General features: G+C 36.3%; 1 protein-coding gene across 3 annotated transcripts in view; it reads left to right on the forward strand.

The window, feature by feature from the left end:
• The window catches only part of GABBR2 (gamma-aminobutyric acid type B receptor subunit 2), a 477,610-nt gene that overhangs the window by 263,461 nt on the left and 197,133 nt on the right, over positions 1-17,016 (forward strand). For all 3 annotated transcript variants that reach the window (XM_048079587.2, XM_048079588.2, XM_048079589.2), the window contains one exon: positions 9,733-9,793. In XM_048079587.2, coding sequence (XP_047935544.1) covers positions 9,733-9,793 — 61 coding nt within the window. The remainder of the gene's footprint in view (positions 1-9,732; positions 9,794-17,016) is intronic.

The following is a 17,016-nucleotide window of genomic DNA, read 5'->3' on the forward strand; positions in this document are numbered from 1 at the left end:
TTTAAAATCCTTCAGTCACTAGAGACATTTCAAGCATATTGAATAGAAATATTTGAGTTCCTGTGTGAGAGCTAGTGTTGGGTAAGGAGGGAAGCTCAGTGTTTTTGTTCTAGACATGGGTGCACTAAAACAACAGACTTCTATCTATTTCCAAATGTCTTTCCTGATAGGTGTCAGCTCACATTTCTGCCTGCAGGGGAGTTTTCAGATGTAGAGTAGCCATGAAAGACTGAAAATGAGTCTCCTATCGTAGTCTTTTCTATAGCCAGTAGTAAGAATCATCCAAGGCTAACAGGTATTCATACTTGAAATACTAATTTGTAAAACTGGTTGGTCTGCATGCCTTTTTTTCTTTTTCTTCCTCATTAAGGCAATTTTGAATAAAAGTTTGGTCACTTAGAACAATAATAGTCAAAAGATCTCTGTGGTGAGATCACATGCACGTGAATAATACCAGTGTGCTCTGCTTTGGATGCAAAGACCTTGTTAATAACATAGGCTGGCTTTTTAGTGGATAAAGTGTGGTAAACAAAGCAATGTACTGTGTTCAGCAGATGTGACAGAGATGGGGCAGGAAGAAGTATGCAGAGGGTAGGTAGTGGCTCCTACTGTCTTTTGGGTCATCATCGGAACAAATGAAATGCAGCCTGTGCTGTTCTCTCCACTGGGATTAATGGAGTTTGAAGAGAATGGAAGAAATTACTTCAGAACATCATATGAAATTGCACTGTTGAACAGATAACACTGCTGCTTAGTACGGTGTCCTTAAAAGGCTTTATGCCATCTCTTCTGATTCATTCTTACAAAAACAGTAAAAAAAACCAACCACACACACATTGGTGGTGGAATATAATATGCTGTTATGCTGTTTCTACAGACACACAGAGCAAGAAACTGAAATCATCAGGGACTCAACCTCAAAAGAACAATTCTCAACATCACCTCTGCAGTTCAAATTTACTTTTTTTAATACACACTGAAAAGGGTTTGAATTTCTAGTCCCAGTGCTACAGACTATTTCTTCCTCCTCTTCTCTTGCCACCCTGAAAGACAGGTTATTTACATTCAATGTTTGTACACACATCTCAAAGAGATTGCATCAAGAGTGAAGGCATTTTTTGGCTTGTGCTTCATAAGCAACAGATCAGGAAACTGGCTAAATGTTAGTAGTCAGTTATACCACCAGACATGGAAGTACTTGTTGCAAACAACTTCAGTGTCTGTTAGTTTGTTCCCACAGTATTCAGAAATACTTGTGAAAAAAGTCATAAACCTAGCTGAATGTGTACAAGCACATTCTAGTATGAGTGACAAAGCATAAAGGTACTAGATTTATTCTTACTTCATCTGCACTGGCCAGTATGTGTGATACTGTTTGATTTTCTGCATGATTTTCTGGTTAATATACTCTTTTTTTCCATATCTCCACCCGCTTAAGAATTGCTGCTGTCTTGTCAGGAACAACATTCCCTTAGACTTGCCTCTGTGTGTAAAACAGAGTGCTCAGATGTTCACTACTTCAGCTTGCTGTGCTAAACAAAAAAGCTATGATTGTGCTGTCTCACTTCAGCATAGCTGTGTAAAATTGTATGTATACATCTAAATGCTAATCTAATGGAACAGCTTAGTCTGGGTTTATCTCATGACAATGTGCTGGCCACAGCACACTTTTATGCAAGGACAACTGATGACTGAGGACATCATCTTCTCCCCTGAGCTGAGAAGAAACTCCATCCAAAGAAATTCTGTCCATTCCTTGTCTGATTCCTGCACTTCCCTGGAAATGGAGATGCATGTCTGCCCCAAATGTGGTAAAGTTCAGGTAGCAAAATATTAGGTAGAAATAGAGGCACCCTTGTACACAGCAAGACCATCCTCTCAAAAGATATCCTGTGTTTCAGTTATAGATAGCCTTCCTCAGGAAATGAATAAGAAAATTGAAAAAGGGGTGTAAAGGCTGGAGTTAGGGAAAAAAAATCCCCTCTTCTATAAAGGAGAGGTTGAAGAGACTGGAACCCTTCATTTTAGAAAGAGCTTAGTGGAAGCTTGATAAGCATGGTAAGGCTTATAGTACTGTATATTTGCACTTATGTATGGCATGATAGACACACAAAGTTGTTAGAATTGATTGTTTTATCCCTAAGGAAACCTTAAGGTTTCAAACCTTAAATTTGAGATGAGGTGCTGGTCCTCAGTTACCATTTCTTCCACCCTGGCTGTGGAAGCTGGGCTCTCTGTCATTCCTGTCATGTTTTGGAGAGATATCAGGGGATGTAAAGTGTAGTATTTTTTGAGGAATCTTGTTTTTTGGGAAGGACATGTAATTCAAGATGGTTCATACTAAAGGAACTATGCAATCTCTCTTACTGCATTATGCCATTCTCTGGTATCATCACAGATGAAAAATAGGTCCTACTGAATATGTATATATGTGAGTATATATATATATATATATATATATAAAACTTCAGTTTATAGAGACTGTCATTTATTCTATAGGCTTATAGGCTGTAGAGGGAGATGTATGCCGAAGCACAGAGCACAAATGGCCAGTGTTGCAGTTTACTTATACAAGCTGTTGTTAACAGAGATGTTCTCTTGTCAAATATAAGGCACCAAGCCCATATTTTAAAATGAAAGTTGCTGGATATTTTTTTCCGAAACAGTTTGGCTCTGGGGAAAAAAAAAAAAAAAAGAAAAAAAAAGTAAAAAAAAAGTGACACTTTTGTATGTCTCTCTCCTGTGTTCATTTCCAAATATTTCCAAATGGCCTCTGATGCGAACCTGTACATCTGCTTATCCTGTACGTCACTCATGTTGAAGCATTTTCTGTAACCTATTTAAAAGGTCATGAATGTTTCCTGAATGCTGAGATAAAGCTGTTTTCCCATTTACTCTTCTGTCTACAAAGAGATCACAGAAGCAGCTACATAGGAACGTATGAAATGTCCCATGAGGTCAGTAGAGCGGTCCACCTCCCAGACCCGTTTCTAAACAAAATAAACATGCAATCCACACTCAATGCAAGTTTCATAAGTTTGCTGCCTGCTGTGCAAAGAAACAAAATGAAAAATGCTACTGATTTTTTGTGTTATAGACCAATGCCCTAATAATTTTGATGAACATCTCCTGGTTATAATATTACAGGATTTGATGATTACCAGTTCTCCATTTTCCTTTTCCATCACCATCATAATTACCTGTTGTTTTTATTTATTTATTTATTTATTTATTTATTTTTATTTTTCTGCACACTCTACCTCTGTAGCAACATCTGTGTATTTCATCTATTCTGTCAATTAATCTTTCTTTCCCACCTTCTTTCTCCAAAACCCATGTATTCATGTTTGGGAAACTTACTCATTTGCAAATATTTTTTTTCAAGCATTATTCCTGTGGAGCAGGAAAATATTTAATACTTAGAAGTAAGCATGTTCATTTTTTCCTTTTTTTTTTTTTCCTAAAGCCTACTCTGTCATAGCTAGAACACAAGTACATATTTAGTTGAGAACAATGGTAATGCTTCATTTAGAAGATGTTAACCAAGACCAGATTCTTCACATCTGTTCTTTAAGCTGCTCTGCTTCTGCTGCTCTCCAGACACCAGTGTTCAGTTACCCATTTCTCTTAGAAAAAGTCATGTGAGAGAAAACAGGCAGGGAAAAAAAAATCCTGTTGGATCATAAAACATTTCAAATTTAAATGTTCCATTTTGAAAATTTTGACAGAAACATCTTTACTGAAAATAGTCTTGAGTCTTGAAAAACTGCAGTATCTGGATCTGCTTTAATCACATGTTCTAAAAACGTTTTATTCACAGATATAAAATTCTCAGGATTCAGGAGCATTGTTGGTTTTACAAACCATTATAATTTTCCTCACCCCCTGCATTTGTTCACCTCGCCCTGTTCCAGATGTGATGACTACTTCTTTGTCCTTAGGGGGGTGACAATGTTATTGCTGCCTGTCTTATATCCTCTCTCCACCTATGCTCAAGGACTCCTTTGTCTCCAGCTAGTCGAGTGACATAACTAGGTCGAAACCAGAAGAGTTCTGTGCAGGCTGAAAGTTTGCTATTTGTTTCAAAAGTGAGATTAGACTTACACTGATGAAAAATTGTTGGGTTACTGTTGTCTTAAAGGTTATGTTTGGAGGGTGGAAGAGGTTATGGTTCACAGCCTGTAGCTCTTCATCATCTAGGCATTGTGGAGCCAAGATCCAGCTTGCTCTGTGCATGGCCAGGAAGGCATGGCTATAGATAAAGAGTCCTGCATGAGTAAATCTATGTCAGTGTGTATGATGTGCAGCAGGCTGTGCAGATTGCCTGATAACACCAAAAGGCTTCTGGGACTAACAAAGGGTTCCTGCTAGCTGCTCCTTTGTGCTAGTTTGGGGTCTGGCACTGAAAAGTAATTCAGAAACAACATTCCACCTCCTCCCCCTCCACCCCGGCAAACCAAACCAAAAATAGCTGAATACATCTTGCTGGTTTAACAGGCTGAAGTAGCCCACTTAGGGGCCCGATGAGTGTTGAGCTGCCAGTAGGAAGGTGTAGGGCTGTGCAGCTGGGAGCTACATGGCAGAGCAGTACCTGCCTTTTGGGTGTTGGCAAGCTCTCAGGTTTGTTGTCCTCTGATGCTTCACCCTCCTTGTCTCCTATGTTTATTGGACTGGACACTAAAGGATCAGAAGAACACCTTCATTTCAGCAGATATTATGAAGCTTAAAGGGATGGTTTAATTACAGGTCTGCCAATACTTTATATTCTTTCGCAATAAGACACTGTTCTATCAATAAAAACACAACTTCAACTGCCTTAGTGATCCCACTCTTTTTCAGGTATTTCTGCAGCCCTTTATTTAAATGGTTTACGTTATCTCACATATATAACCGAAGAACCCCCAAAGTGACCGAGATAGTTTATTTTTGGAAAAACTACTGACAGTCATTTTTGGAACTAGTGTGACTATGAAGGCTGTGGGCATTTCAGGGAAACCCACCAGGGATAAGCACTGTTATATGGGGAGATGACCTGCCTGTAGGGCACAGTATCCCAGATTGCTGGCCAGTGGAGTGGAACTCAGGAGGAACCCTTGAAAAGTATTGGCACATTGGAAAATGCATGGACTAAAGCAGACTTTTTTTTGTAGGCATGGTATGGAAAATCATGAAATAAATGCTGTTTATTTATCTGATTAACATACTTGAGACACTGCAGAAATAAAGTAAATGAAGTGATAGTTGAAGTGTAGACCTGTCCCTGACAGAGCAGTTAGAAATGCTCTGAACTCGCCTTTTATAGAGTGATGAAGGAAGTGAAAGACATGAATGAAAAAATGTGTTGGCTGTGCATTTCAGTGTATGAGAAATGAAAGAATTTTAATATTGGCATGGGCCTATGTCCAGAGCAGAATAATAAAACTGTCAGTGATAATGCAAAGAAAATTCTAATAAATACTAGTGCTCGATAGCTCCATAGCTAGAAAAGAACTTAATATGTTCATAATAGAGCAAAGTTAACTACTTAATATCAACCAAGAAAAAAATAAAATATACGAAACAGCTGCTTCCACGGGTAGACAAATGACTAACAATGCTATGATGACAGGGGAAGTCCCGTGTGTCTAAACTAAAACTAATGTTGGCTAATATTTTATGAGTATGAATGGATGATTGTTGTGAACTTCTTACTCTCACCACAAATAAAGGACAGATGACTTAAAATGACATAAATTCAAGAAAAGAAGATGAAGATTGTACATCTAGGGAGATTGTACATTTCCAAGGGGAAACTGTCTTTTTAGTAATGAGATGAAATGCAGTTATGCTGTATAACCAAGTGTCTGCAAGTAGAACAAAAACAATGCTAGGTTTATAAAAAATGGAGCACATAGAAGAAGGCAGTGTGCAGAAGAAACAGGGAGGTCATGTTCTTGTATGTGGCAGTTGTGAGACTAACATTGAAATGTTTGGTCCAGTTCTGGTTTTCATCATTTTAAATACACATTAAAAAACTGTGGCTTTTTAGGAAAAAAAAAAAAAAAAAAGGCCAAACAATTACAAGAAAAGTAGCTGGACTTGGAGATATCACTAAATCAAAACAAAACAAATAAGCAAAACAAAAAAACCCACAACATGAACTTCTACAGCTTTTAGCAATAATGAAATATATTTCAAGAACTCTGTGCCAGACTGAGCTTATTCAGCTTCTCTTCCACCTTCTGTTCACATTGCTGTGTATCAGTCTCCAGGTCACACATTTACTATTTTCTTCCCACCAACTTTTCAAGAATAATTGCCAGTGCAAAGGTGCTTGTCCACAGTGCAGAGTTGGGCAGATCTGTTGTAGAATTGGTATTTACTGTAGCATCACTTTTGCAACAGGTGAAGAAAATGACTTTAAAAGAAAGAAAAAAAAGTCTGTAGATTGTAGATCGAAGAAAATAAAAGAGGCGCTATGATTTCTGTGTGATTTCTATTGGTATCCATTGGGATGATGTGTGTTAAATGAAGAAGAAATCTCTTTCTGATTAACTTTTTTAATGTATAATAAAATATGTGGTTTGATCTAAGTGAACTTAATTCACTTTTTAGGTGATTGAAATGTTTGTTAAGGGAAGAGACCATCTTTTGCATCTCTTGAAGTAAAATAATTACATGACTGGGAAATATTGTTTGAATCCAAGAATCATGTTCTGAAGTCAGTATTGACATTACTTCTATTACTTTTCTTTTGAAAAGTACTTCTCATCTGTATAATCACTGTTCCCTTTGCTAATCAGTATCTAACTATGCCTATTGTCACCAAAACACAGTGAGGATTTTGCCTGTTATATCCACATGGATTTCATCAGATCTTGTCCTTACCGTGGGTCACACCATAAACTCCAGTCTGTCCTCGCACATGTGCTGGACACTATTTAAATAAATAAATTAAAAAAAAAACAGTTATAATAATTTATGGATCTCAACTATAAAGAAAATAACTCTCTAGCTAAATCTTATGGTATGATATATTGATAACAAACAAATGACTTGATGTGGGCCATAGAACACCATCAGATTTTAACTCACTTCTCATGCCATAAATCCATGGTTTCTACAAAACAGATTTCTGAAAGACTGACTGGTTAATAGCCATAACAGCAATCTTAATAGCCATAATATCAGTTTACAAAGTAGAATATTAAAAAAATATTGTATGTTTGTTTAGCCTTTTTTTTTTCCCAAATGTAATAGACTTGTGTTTTATAAAATAATGGCTGTAGTTTGTCAGAAATACCCAAGACAATGTCAGGACTCATCAAATTGTATTTAGAAATTTTTTATTCCTTTTAATAACCCATTTTACTTTTTAACATTATTCAGTAAGCTTATTTGAAGGTAAAATATTGTGATTGAATAATTTTGTAGATAACAAGGACATTTTCACATGAGTTATTCTATAATTCTTTCCTCATCATCATCCATATCTTTATTTTTCTACTGGTTAGATGAGTCTAAGCAATAAATCTTAGCAAAGAGTTGTTAAAAACAAATACTTCTGTAACTCAATTTATATATAAAGATAGATAATATTTTTCCTCATATGTATTTTATCCATTTTTTTTACATTTATTCAGAACATTCAGATCTCATCTATGTTCAATTGATAGTTTCATAACATGTCAATGAGTTTGTATATATTTATCTCTAGTCAGCAGATGCATATGGTATATGTCTGTCCTATTGAATGATGAAAATGTACGGTGATATTACAAGAGGCAATGATAATATTGCAAACGAATTGCACTGGGAATCCAGAAAAATTCATGAGTTGGTATATTATACTGTCAATAATAGATGGTAGTCATAGATGACTGCCATCATAGATGATAGCAATGATTCTTGCTGTATGCTTATCTCCAGCACTCCAGTAAACTACAACTTGCAATACTATTATCTTGCAATGAAAGAATAAGAGGAGGCAGAGTTAAAGTAAAAGGCAAGAAATTTAAAAGCAAATCAAAAAGTAATTTATCCACACTGTTAAAAATTTAACTATAGAATTCTTTGTCACAGGCCACAGAACCGAGAATTTTGCAAAAATTTATGACTGCATTGACCTTGTGCTGCTATATATCTGCATTAAGTGATACTTGCACAGCACCTTTTACAAGTCTTTTCTTTAACGTTTTCTACATTTTTTTATTTAAATGAAGTAGGCAATTGTTTTATGATTATGTTCAAACAAATTAAGGGATATTAAATACTACTCCAAACTAAGGGAGATCTAGATGAAAGTTGCTAAGGCGCACGCATAAATCTGCCTGCTAATATTTTATGTTGTCTCCCTGAGCTCTGGTAGTAGCCACTGAATTAGATTTATTTCCAGCTGGGCTTCGACAGGAGCAGTTCCTGTGCACTTCTGTAGCTGTCGAGAGAATCTGTGTTATTACCACTGTTCATTTCTCTTGCTCTCTTTTTTGTCACAAATTGGACTTTTTGGTTTCTAATCCTTATCACATGGTAGCTTACACTTGTTGAAATGTGTCTTCTTGTATTTACCAAAGGGGAATGGTATTCTGTAGCTTTGCAGGAAACATGGGGTGAGTGTTTTGTAGGCCCAAGAGCACTACACACCCTTGGTATGGTTCCAGCTGATTTCAGTGAGTCAGTCTCTTTCTGCTCTTAAAATTCCGATTGACAGCATATCAGTACAATAGTATAATCAATTTATACAAGATTAGATTTTATAGCAAGTGTAAAAGTTAAGTTTTTTTTCTTGCATTGTTCTGTAAACTGAATATGACTGTGTTTTGCATCCTTTGTGACCAGAAAGGTTATCCATAATGGGACTTACACACAAAGAAATGTATGTAGCCTTACATGCTTTTTTGTTTTCTCTTATCCTAATATCTGCTAAAACAAAGATTAATGGGGATGGATGATAATAATTATCCAAACTGGGGGTGGAGTAAAACAGCAATCTATATTGACAGCATTCAGCATTCCACTGTAAGTTCAAAATATTAAAAATACTACTTAGCATAAATGAATGAAAACCTGTTCTTTCACACTCCATCATAAAATAGCTGAAGTAAGGAGAAAATTAAAAAGATGTATTCTTAATTTAACTCAGAAAGATGGGATGAAAGATGGGAGTAATTTGCTAGGGATATGTGAGGAGATTCAGCCTCAGGGATAGGTGATGAGGTGACCTCATTTTAAAGTGTAACAACATGTAACATAACAAAGGGTAGCCCTGTCTTACAGGGATCACATTTAAAAAATAACGCTTGGAAATAGATGCTGATATAGTATAAAAACACACCATAAAAGCTTCTGGTATCCATACTCATTGATATAAGTAGATTAAAGAGCCATTTGGAGAACCATATGATGAATGAAATGTAGAACCATTTCTTGCATGACTTTTAATAACTTTCATATCCTAGATAAAAACAGTCATCTGGGATTCAGCAAGTTGTTGGCTTTATTGTACCTCCATTTTCACACTCGAACTGTGGGTGATGACACTGATCGACTTTCTAAGGCCATTTGAAGTATGTGGAAGAAATCTTTAAGGAGATGTTAACTGAGTTATTTCAATCTTGGCTGAATCTACTATCTTCAGTGTTTAAACTTTACTTGGGTATTTTAATAATGAATGAAAAATAACTGCAGTTCTAATGAAACTATATTAGGAGAGATTTATAAAACTTTTAAAAGTTATTTATTTATTTTATTTAGGGTCAAGTTGTTTTCAGAAATGGAGAGAGGATGGGAACCATCAAGTTTACGCAGTTCCAAGGTAGGTTACAAACGATTTTATTTTCATTACAATTATGTATGCAGTTTCAAACTTATGTATCGGTTGTATTTGTTTCATAATGTTTTAAATATGTGCAGTTACTTTTAAAAGAAAGTGCTTGGAAGATGCAGCAAGGTACTTAGAAAAAAATATGAGTTTTATTACCTGTTTAAAGTACTGTGTTTTGTACACAGTGTTCTGAAATATTTCCAAGTATTTTCCTAGAAGAAAATCCACATAAACATAGAAACTATAGATCTATAGCAGCAGTCAACAGCTGTCGGAAAAACTGCACCGATCCACTTAGTACCCAGTCCTTAGTACAGTCATTTCTGGAAATCAAATCAGAAGAGTGTCTTGGAGAGGTGTTTTTTATTATTATTATTTTTTGTTTGTGTGTGTGTTTTGTGTTTTTTTTGTTTTTTTTTTGTTTTTTTTTTCTCTTAAGCTCTTTCAAGTTAGCATTTGTGCTCTCTGAAGGCTTTTGATGTTTAGTAACTGGTTGCCAAAAGTTGCTTCTGGAGGCAGACCCTCAGCATGTAAAGAACACAAACTGCCAACCCCATCCCTTAGAGGCAACAGTCTCCTGCAATGTGACTCACCAAGACTGCTGCATCGCCTCAGCCTGAGCTTCTTCTGAAGGGAATGGTCTCAGCAGCAGAGACCACAGATGGAGCCCCTCCTTGCAGACGCTAGGATTTGTCAAGGGTTGTTTGCAGCCGGGACAAGGTGTTTATTGATAAAGTTTTCTGCTGAAATGGTAATTCACAGAAGACGCGTCATAGTTGTTTCTAAGCTCATAGAACACAAATAATGTTTTTATTCCTAGTCTGAGACTGAGATAAAGCTGGAAATAATTACATTTGTGTGGTCTTGTGAGAGCAGTTGTGAGAAATGGAGATGGCAAATCCTTCTCGGGCAGTGCACAAGAAAGAGGCTTTCACTCTTTCTCTTTAGGGGATCACTTTAAACATAATCTTGCTGACCAAGTTTCACAGGCTCATCCTTTGAGCAGAAATTGTCTGCTGTATGGGCATTATTATTAATGAACAGCAATGCACTTGAGGGGATTTGTTACTCATTCTAATTTACAAAAGCAATCTTAAGGATTGTTCTTGTCTTCACATCTACAACTGATGCTATTAACTGATGTTCCCTGAAGCATTTCTACCCACTAAAATTTTGCAGACGCCATCTCATAATATAATTTAGAAATTATTGCTCAACACTAATGATAAATATTTATTGCTTCCTCTGCTTCTCTCCTTCCTCCCATTTTTTCATAGTAGCAACATTTACAGCAACATGAAAGAATCATCAGTAAATATTACAAGTGGATTTTACAAAAGGTGTTTATTCCTCAGAAGTCTGAAGGAGGCCCTGTGCATTCTGCCCAAGGCAACTGCACCCTGCTAGAGCATCCAAGTGAGGAGGAAGTTTGGCACATTCCCTCTGTGTATTAATGATGTGATAGGGGATCATGGGGAGGTGAGACATGCATCTTCTGAACTAATCTAGAGGAGCAGCTGAAGACCTGGATAGCTAATTTTAGACAAACTTCTATTGCCAACCTTTGAAATTTGAGTTTCTTTATAATGTTCTCCAGTTTTGCAACAGATGCTATTTAACACTTTACTATCAGTTGAAGTACTGTTGGGTCAATAAGAACAGAGGAAACAGCTGCCCATTTTATAATTCCTTGCCATTTCATAATGGCTGTTTCAGAACTGCTTCAGGCCCATACCCAGGATTTTGATAATCAACCAAATGTTTCCCATCAACCTACAGGAAAAAAAGCCTACTTGTTTTCATTGTAACCCATGCATCCTATGGAGAAATGCAGAAGAAGGGCTGGATTATCTCTCACACAAGCAACAGTCCATCAACACATCTGAATTCTGTTTTAAATTTTGTTGTCACTAACTTGGGAAATGAAAACAATGTACAAAAAATATAAGAAATTGAAATAAGAAATTATATTCACAATAAGAAACAAACAATAGGGAAAAACAACACTTTTTTTTTTTTTAACTAGAAATGCTATTCCAGCTATTAACAGATTACTTTTTCTTTTCCTCTTTCATTGTTACTGTTTTAATACATGGCTTTTATACCTGTGGCATAGTTGTAGAAAATACCTGTAGAAAATGTTAATTTTTAAAAAAAGAATCTTTAAAACATTGGTTGGAAAGCTTTCCAAAACATTCACATTAACTTTTAATAAATCTTGGACTATTGGAGCAGATCCAAATAATGGAAAGAAGCTAATTAAATCCAGTACTTAATAAATGGGCTTTTCCTTTGCAATTATAGCTGTTAGGTGCTATCAGGCTTGAGATAGATATATATCTAATTCATTAACATTTTTTTATGAACTATGATACAAATCATCATGATTTCTAGGAAAAGAAAAGACAACATCAAAGATGTCTTTTTTATTATTTTTTTTAAATGAGATTAGAGTTAACAGTGTATAACATATATTAAACGCATTAGTAGCTTATTATCCAAATGTAACTGGGAATCATCAGTATCAGTGTTCTGCACTTCCACAGTCATTTCTTCGTCTGCAATGGTTTATAGTTTTATTAATAGCTTGAATGAAAACACACAATTATCACCAGCAAATCAATGCAGAAAAATAAAACAAGTAGGTAATCATATATGAGAAGTAGGATTTCTTGGCCAGAAACTCTATTCCTCATTTGCCTGAGCAGAAAAACAACGCAGTCTATGGTGGACTCAGGAGCTTCAATTTCTGTTTCCTGCAGCATTGGACAGACTGTGCCTGACAACTCTAACAAGAGCTTAAAAGGCAGAATGGTACAAAACTGAGAAGGCAGGCAGTGAGCAAGACATTTTTCCCAGGTTCAAAGGGCAGTGCTCAAACTCAAACAATTTGATGTTTCCCTGGAAAAAGAAAGCCTCCATGTTGCAAACTGCTTGACAAACTGTTGAAAAGAGAAAGTTGTCCAGGTGTCCTTAACACAAAATCTTTGCTGTAAACCTTTGTGTTAATGAGATTATCTGCAAACATTTTGGCTTTGGAAAAGTAGACAATGACATCTGCCAGAGGCATGGGAAAACAGCCCATGAGGGTTCAGAGGGTAACTGCAGTACACTGTGATGAGATTTTGAATAGCTGCCTTAATTTTGGAGGTAGATGTAATTTTTCCCAAACTCATGCTAGTCATTTCCCTTTTTTCAGCTTCTTTTAGTTTTGCAAGTGGTCAAACAGATGGTGCCAGGGATAGCTGTGACCAAACTACTTACTGATGTATAGATTGTGAATATCACTCAGGAATGATTTAGTATTCAGCAGAGAACACAAAGCACATGTAACAGCATTTTGTTCCCCTACCTTACAGACAAATAAAGATCAGTCTGCCTGTCTAGCTCAAATATCCATGTAATTTTTGAAAGTTGGCATCTTTCTGAATGAAGCAATTTTTCCACTGGTGCCATTAAAGGACTATTGTCATTGTCAAACGTGTAGTTGGAATAGATGGGCCAAAATCTTTTGGCTAGTGGAAGCTGAAAGAGGATCCTGGCAACTGTAAGCTGAGAGAGGATCCTGGCAACTGTTGTGTGCATGTCAGGAAACAGGGAAGGAAGCTGCAAAACTGGGACTGAAAATTGCAGTGATACAGGAAGCTGCAAGGACAGATACATATCCATTCTTCAGGGTGCTTCACTGTGGTAGATCATTGCTGATTCTTCTGACTGGAGCCTAAAAAGCACCTTGCTTTCAGACATTTTCCTATTTCTGTCAGGCATTAGAGAAAACCTAAAAGACTTTGGTGCTAGAATAGATTGGAAAGGAAAAGTAAAGCTGAATTGTAAACAAACAGCATTGAAATGTACATAAATCATGCTTCTTGTAGGTAGGAGGAAAAGTTTGTGGTACTTCATATTGGGAAAACTTGAAGACAGAGGGATGGTTACCTGCTGTGTCCTTTTGGGAAGAAAAGGTCAAAGAATTCAAGAGTTTCAACTCAAAACCCAGGCAGTTGGCTAGGAAGTAGGCTATGTTTTTAAGACCATTGGTTTTCTTAGAAAAGCCGTTACTGATTTTCTACAGTAAAAGCCCTAGGTATTCCTTATTCAACAGATACAAATAAACAAATGTCTATTTTGTGGTCAAGAACAAGGTACATGAGATTCCAGGATTGCTTTCATGTGATCTGTGTTCATCTACTCAGTTCTGACTTGTCTGGTGTCCACAACCATTTCAATGAAGGAGACATTAGCAATTCTCCAGAATCACCTACAGATACAACATCTTGTTCTCCAGGGGCATCTATTCAACCCTGGAAAAGTTTTCTTCTATTATTTTAAATACAATTCATCAAACTACTTTGGGTTCCTGCTCTCGTAAGGATTCATATAAATAATGAGACTAACTGCCTTTCAATATTTCTTATATTTATGGTATACTGTCCAATATATATCCTGCAGAACCAGTTTGTGATTTTCTTTCTGTGAATAACGTTGAAAGAGTATAATCCAAACGACACAAAATATTCAGTTAAAACTCTGAAAAATCAAGTTTGAAATGTATCATGTCAAATATCCAGAGTCTGTGGTGGTAAACATCCAGAATCAGTGGATTCAGATTTTTCTACCTCAGCAGCATACGTACAAAATGAGAATAAAATCCTTAACAATGGCTGTGCCCCACTCCCTCCCCCCTCCCCCCCCACTCCCCCCCCCAAGATTAAGGATCACCTTTGAATAGTCAGATATGAACTTTGGGGAAAAGTAAATAAAGGAATACAGAATTTTGCTTGCTGAGCAGAATGTGGATAGTGAAATATAAAGACTCACTAGTTTCATGTAACAATAAGGACGTAAAACAAATTGAGTTTTGTTTATCCTGGGTAGTAAATATAGCTGGATTCTTATGGAAAAGATAACTCTATCCTTAAAGAATCATTTTGCATGCAAAAAGGGAATAAATTAAGGATTTGGGAAAATTTGATTCTGACATCCTTACTGGAGTGCTTTACTTGCAATCAAAAAACTTAATTTGGTGAACTAAATCTTAGGTGTACCTAAGAAATGGAGTATCAACTCCAATGTATCTGCATATCAGAAGCAGTGTAGTTAGATTGTGGCCATTCGTGTTTTCCTGACTACTAATTTTTTATATTAGTGATCAGTACATCCTGTTGAAGACTAATAAACAGTAACAGCATGAGTAGTAGCAATTTTCTAGCACACCACATGCAAATGCATAGACAGTAACTTTTTTCAGCTCCAAGGCTATTAGTTGTGACAACGTGGAAACTTTTAATAGGTCCCTTCCAATTGAAATCCTCCTTAAAAATAGTTTTCAACATACTGTCAAATGTTTCAATACCAGTTCATCCTGGTAGAACTGTGGTATACAAAACCATGTTGGTGCTCTCGTCTTAAATCTGGTCATTTAGCAGGATGATTCAAAAATTTTAGGTATCATGCTTCAGTCACACTGCCTCTGTGCAGTACAACTTCCCTCTTTTGCTACCAGTGACACTTTCTTAAGCAATTTAGGAGAGTACAGTCTATGTGAAGCTAGAGGGTGTCCACAAAACTGAGTCTCATTTTCCTGAAAAGAATAGCTTCCTGAAATGGAGAGATATAGCAAGGAGAGTCCTGAAAGGATGTGCCTTAAATCTGTAGTCACTGAATATTGTCTTTACTGATTAGGAAGATGAACTACAATGTGTAGTTATCAAATGTACAATGGTCCCTGGGCGAGCCAGCAAGCTCCAGGGGGACTAGACAAGCATTCAAAAACTTGTTAACAAATTGAAGAAATAATCAGGAAAAAACAGAATTCTGTTTATTTAGGTCAAATGCCTGGTGCTACATTGGGAATAATCTGCTGGGTAAATAAAAAATGGGGAACGCTCATCAGGCCATAGTTATATGTAAGAGGAGCCAGGGGTTACAGTGGGCCACAGGCTGAATATGAATAAGCAAAACCATGTAGAAAAAAAATAAATAAATAAAAAGAAAAATCTTGTACTGGGATGTATAAATAATGGTGTACTTTTACTCTAGCCAGTGCCAAAAGTCTACAGCTACCTACTGTGTCCAGGACTGATTTAAAGAAAATGTATAAAGATGACAGGATTAAAAACATACCTCATCAGAAAAAGCAAAATATCTAGGTTGCATAGAGAAGAGGAGACACGATGGTCAAAACATATGACAGTTCTGCTAAAAACAGAAAAAATTGCCTTGTCCTACCGTCATCGTCTGGCTGAGAAGCAAGGGATTTAAATAGTATCAGTGGATATTTAAGCCACAAATTAGGAAAGACTCTAATGAAAAGGATATTTAAACTCTGAAGGGATCATAATACCACTACCATTGAAACCTTTGAAGAACAAATCGAACAGACCTCTAAAGTGTCATAGGTGTTTTCATTGTGCCTGGTGACAATCAACTGACTTTTTATACATCTTGAGTCCCCTGCTAGAACTACTGTATTTAATTTTGAGCTATTGCAGTGTATGCTATGTGATTCTGGCATTCAATTTACAAATACCCATCTATTTACAAATACCTGTCTACTACTAATACCAGTTGTTGTATTTCTTTGAATAGTTTCTAGTAAAAGACAGGATAAGCATGAAACTGTAGACTGTTTAGGTGATTTGTGAGGAGAAAACAGATTTTGTTCCTCTTCTAGCATCTGTTTTATGTTTTGTTTTGTTTGGATCCGATGTATTATTTGAATGTAAAATTCTCAAGTAATCTTTGGGGCCAGGGCTGGAGAAGAGGTGAGGATCCCTCATCCAAGTGAGGATCATAAATATAATCATTAATGTAGTGTTAGGCCTTCTGTCCCTTTGTTTTCTGGTCCATCAGTCGTGAACTTTTTGCTGCAATATTTTTAGCAGAACAAAAAGTGAGAGTCAATACCTAGACAAATGGATAACCCAGACATGAATAGAAAGAGGTAAACATTTCAGTCCACTCATGCAGAACATGAATTAAACATGGGATTTCCCAAGCATGATGTCTCTTCTAACCATTTATTTAAATAGCTACTAGGAAAGGGAAGTGTTGTGTCTCCTCTTCTGTTGAAGCATTTAAAGAAGTGACTTTCAGTAAGTTCTTGAAAGGTGTTTCCCCCACAAGCACATACTTTAAAAAAAAAAAAAAAAGACACTGATAATTAAGTAATCTATCATAAGAGACCATTTACCCTCTGACAACCCCCAATAGAA

This window comes from Anser cygnoides, chromosome 2, assembly GCF_040182565.1.
Source record: "Anser cygnoides isolate HZ-2024a breed goose chromosome 2, Taihu_goose_T2T_genome, whole genome shotgun sequence".
Taxonomy (NCBI): Eukaryota; Metazoa; Chordata; class Aves; order Anseriformes; family Anatidae; genus Anser; species Anser cygnoides.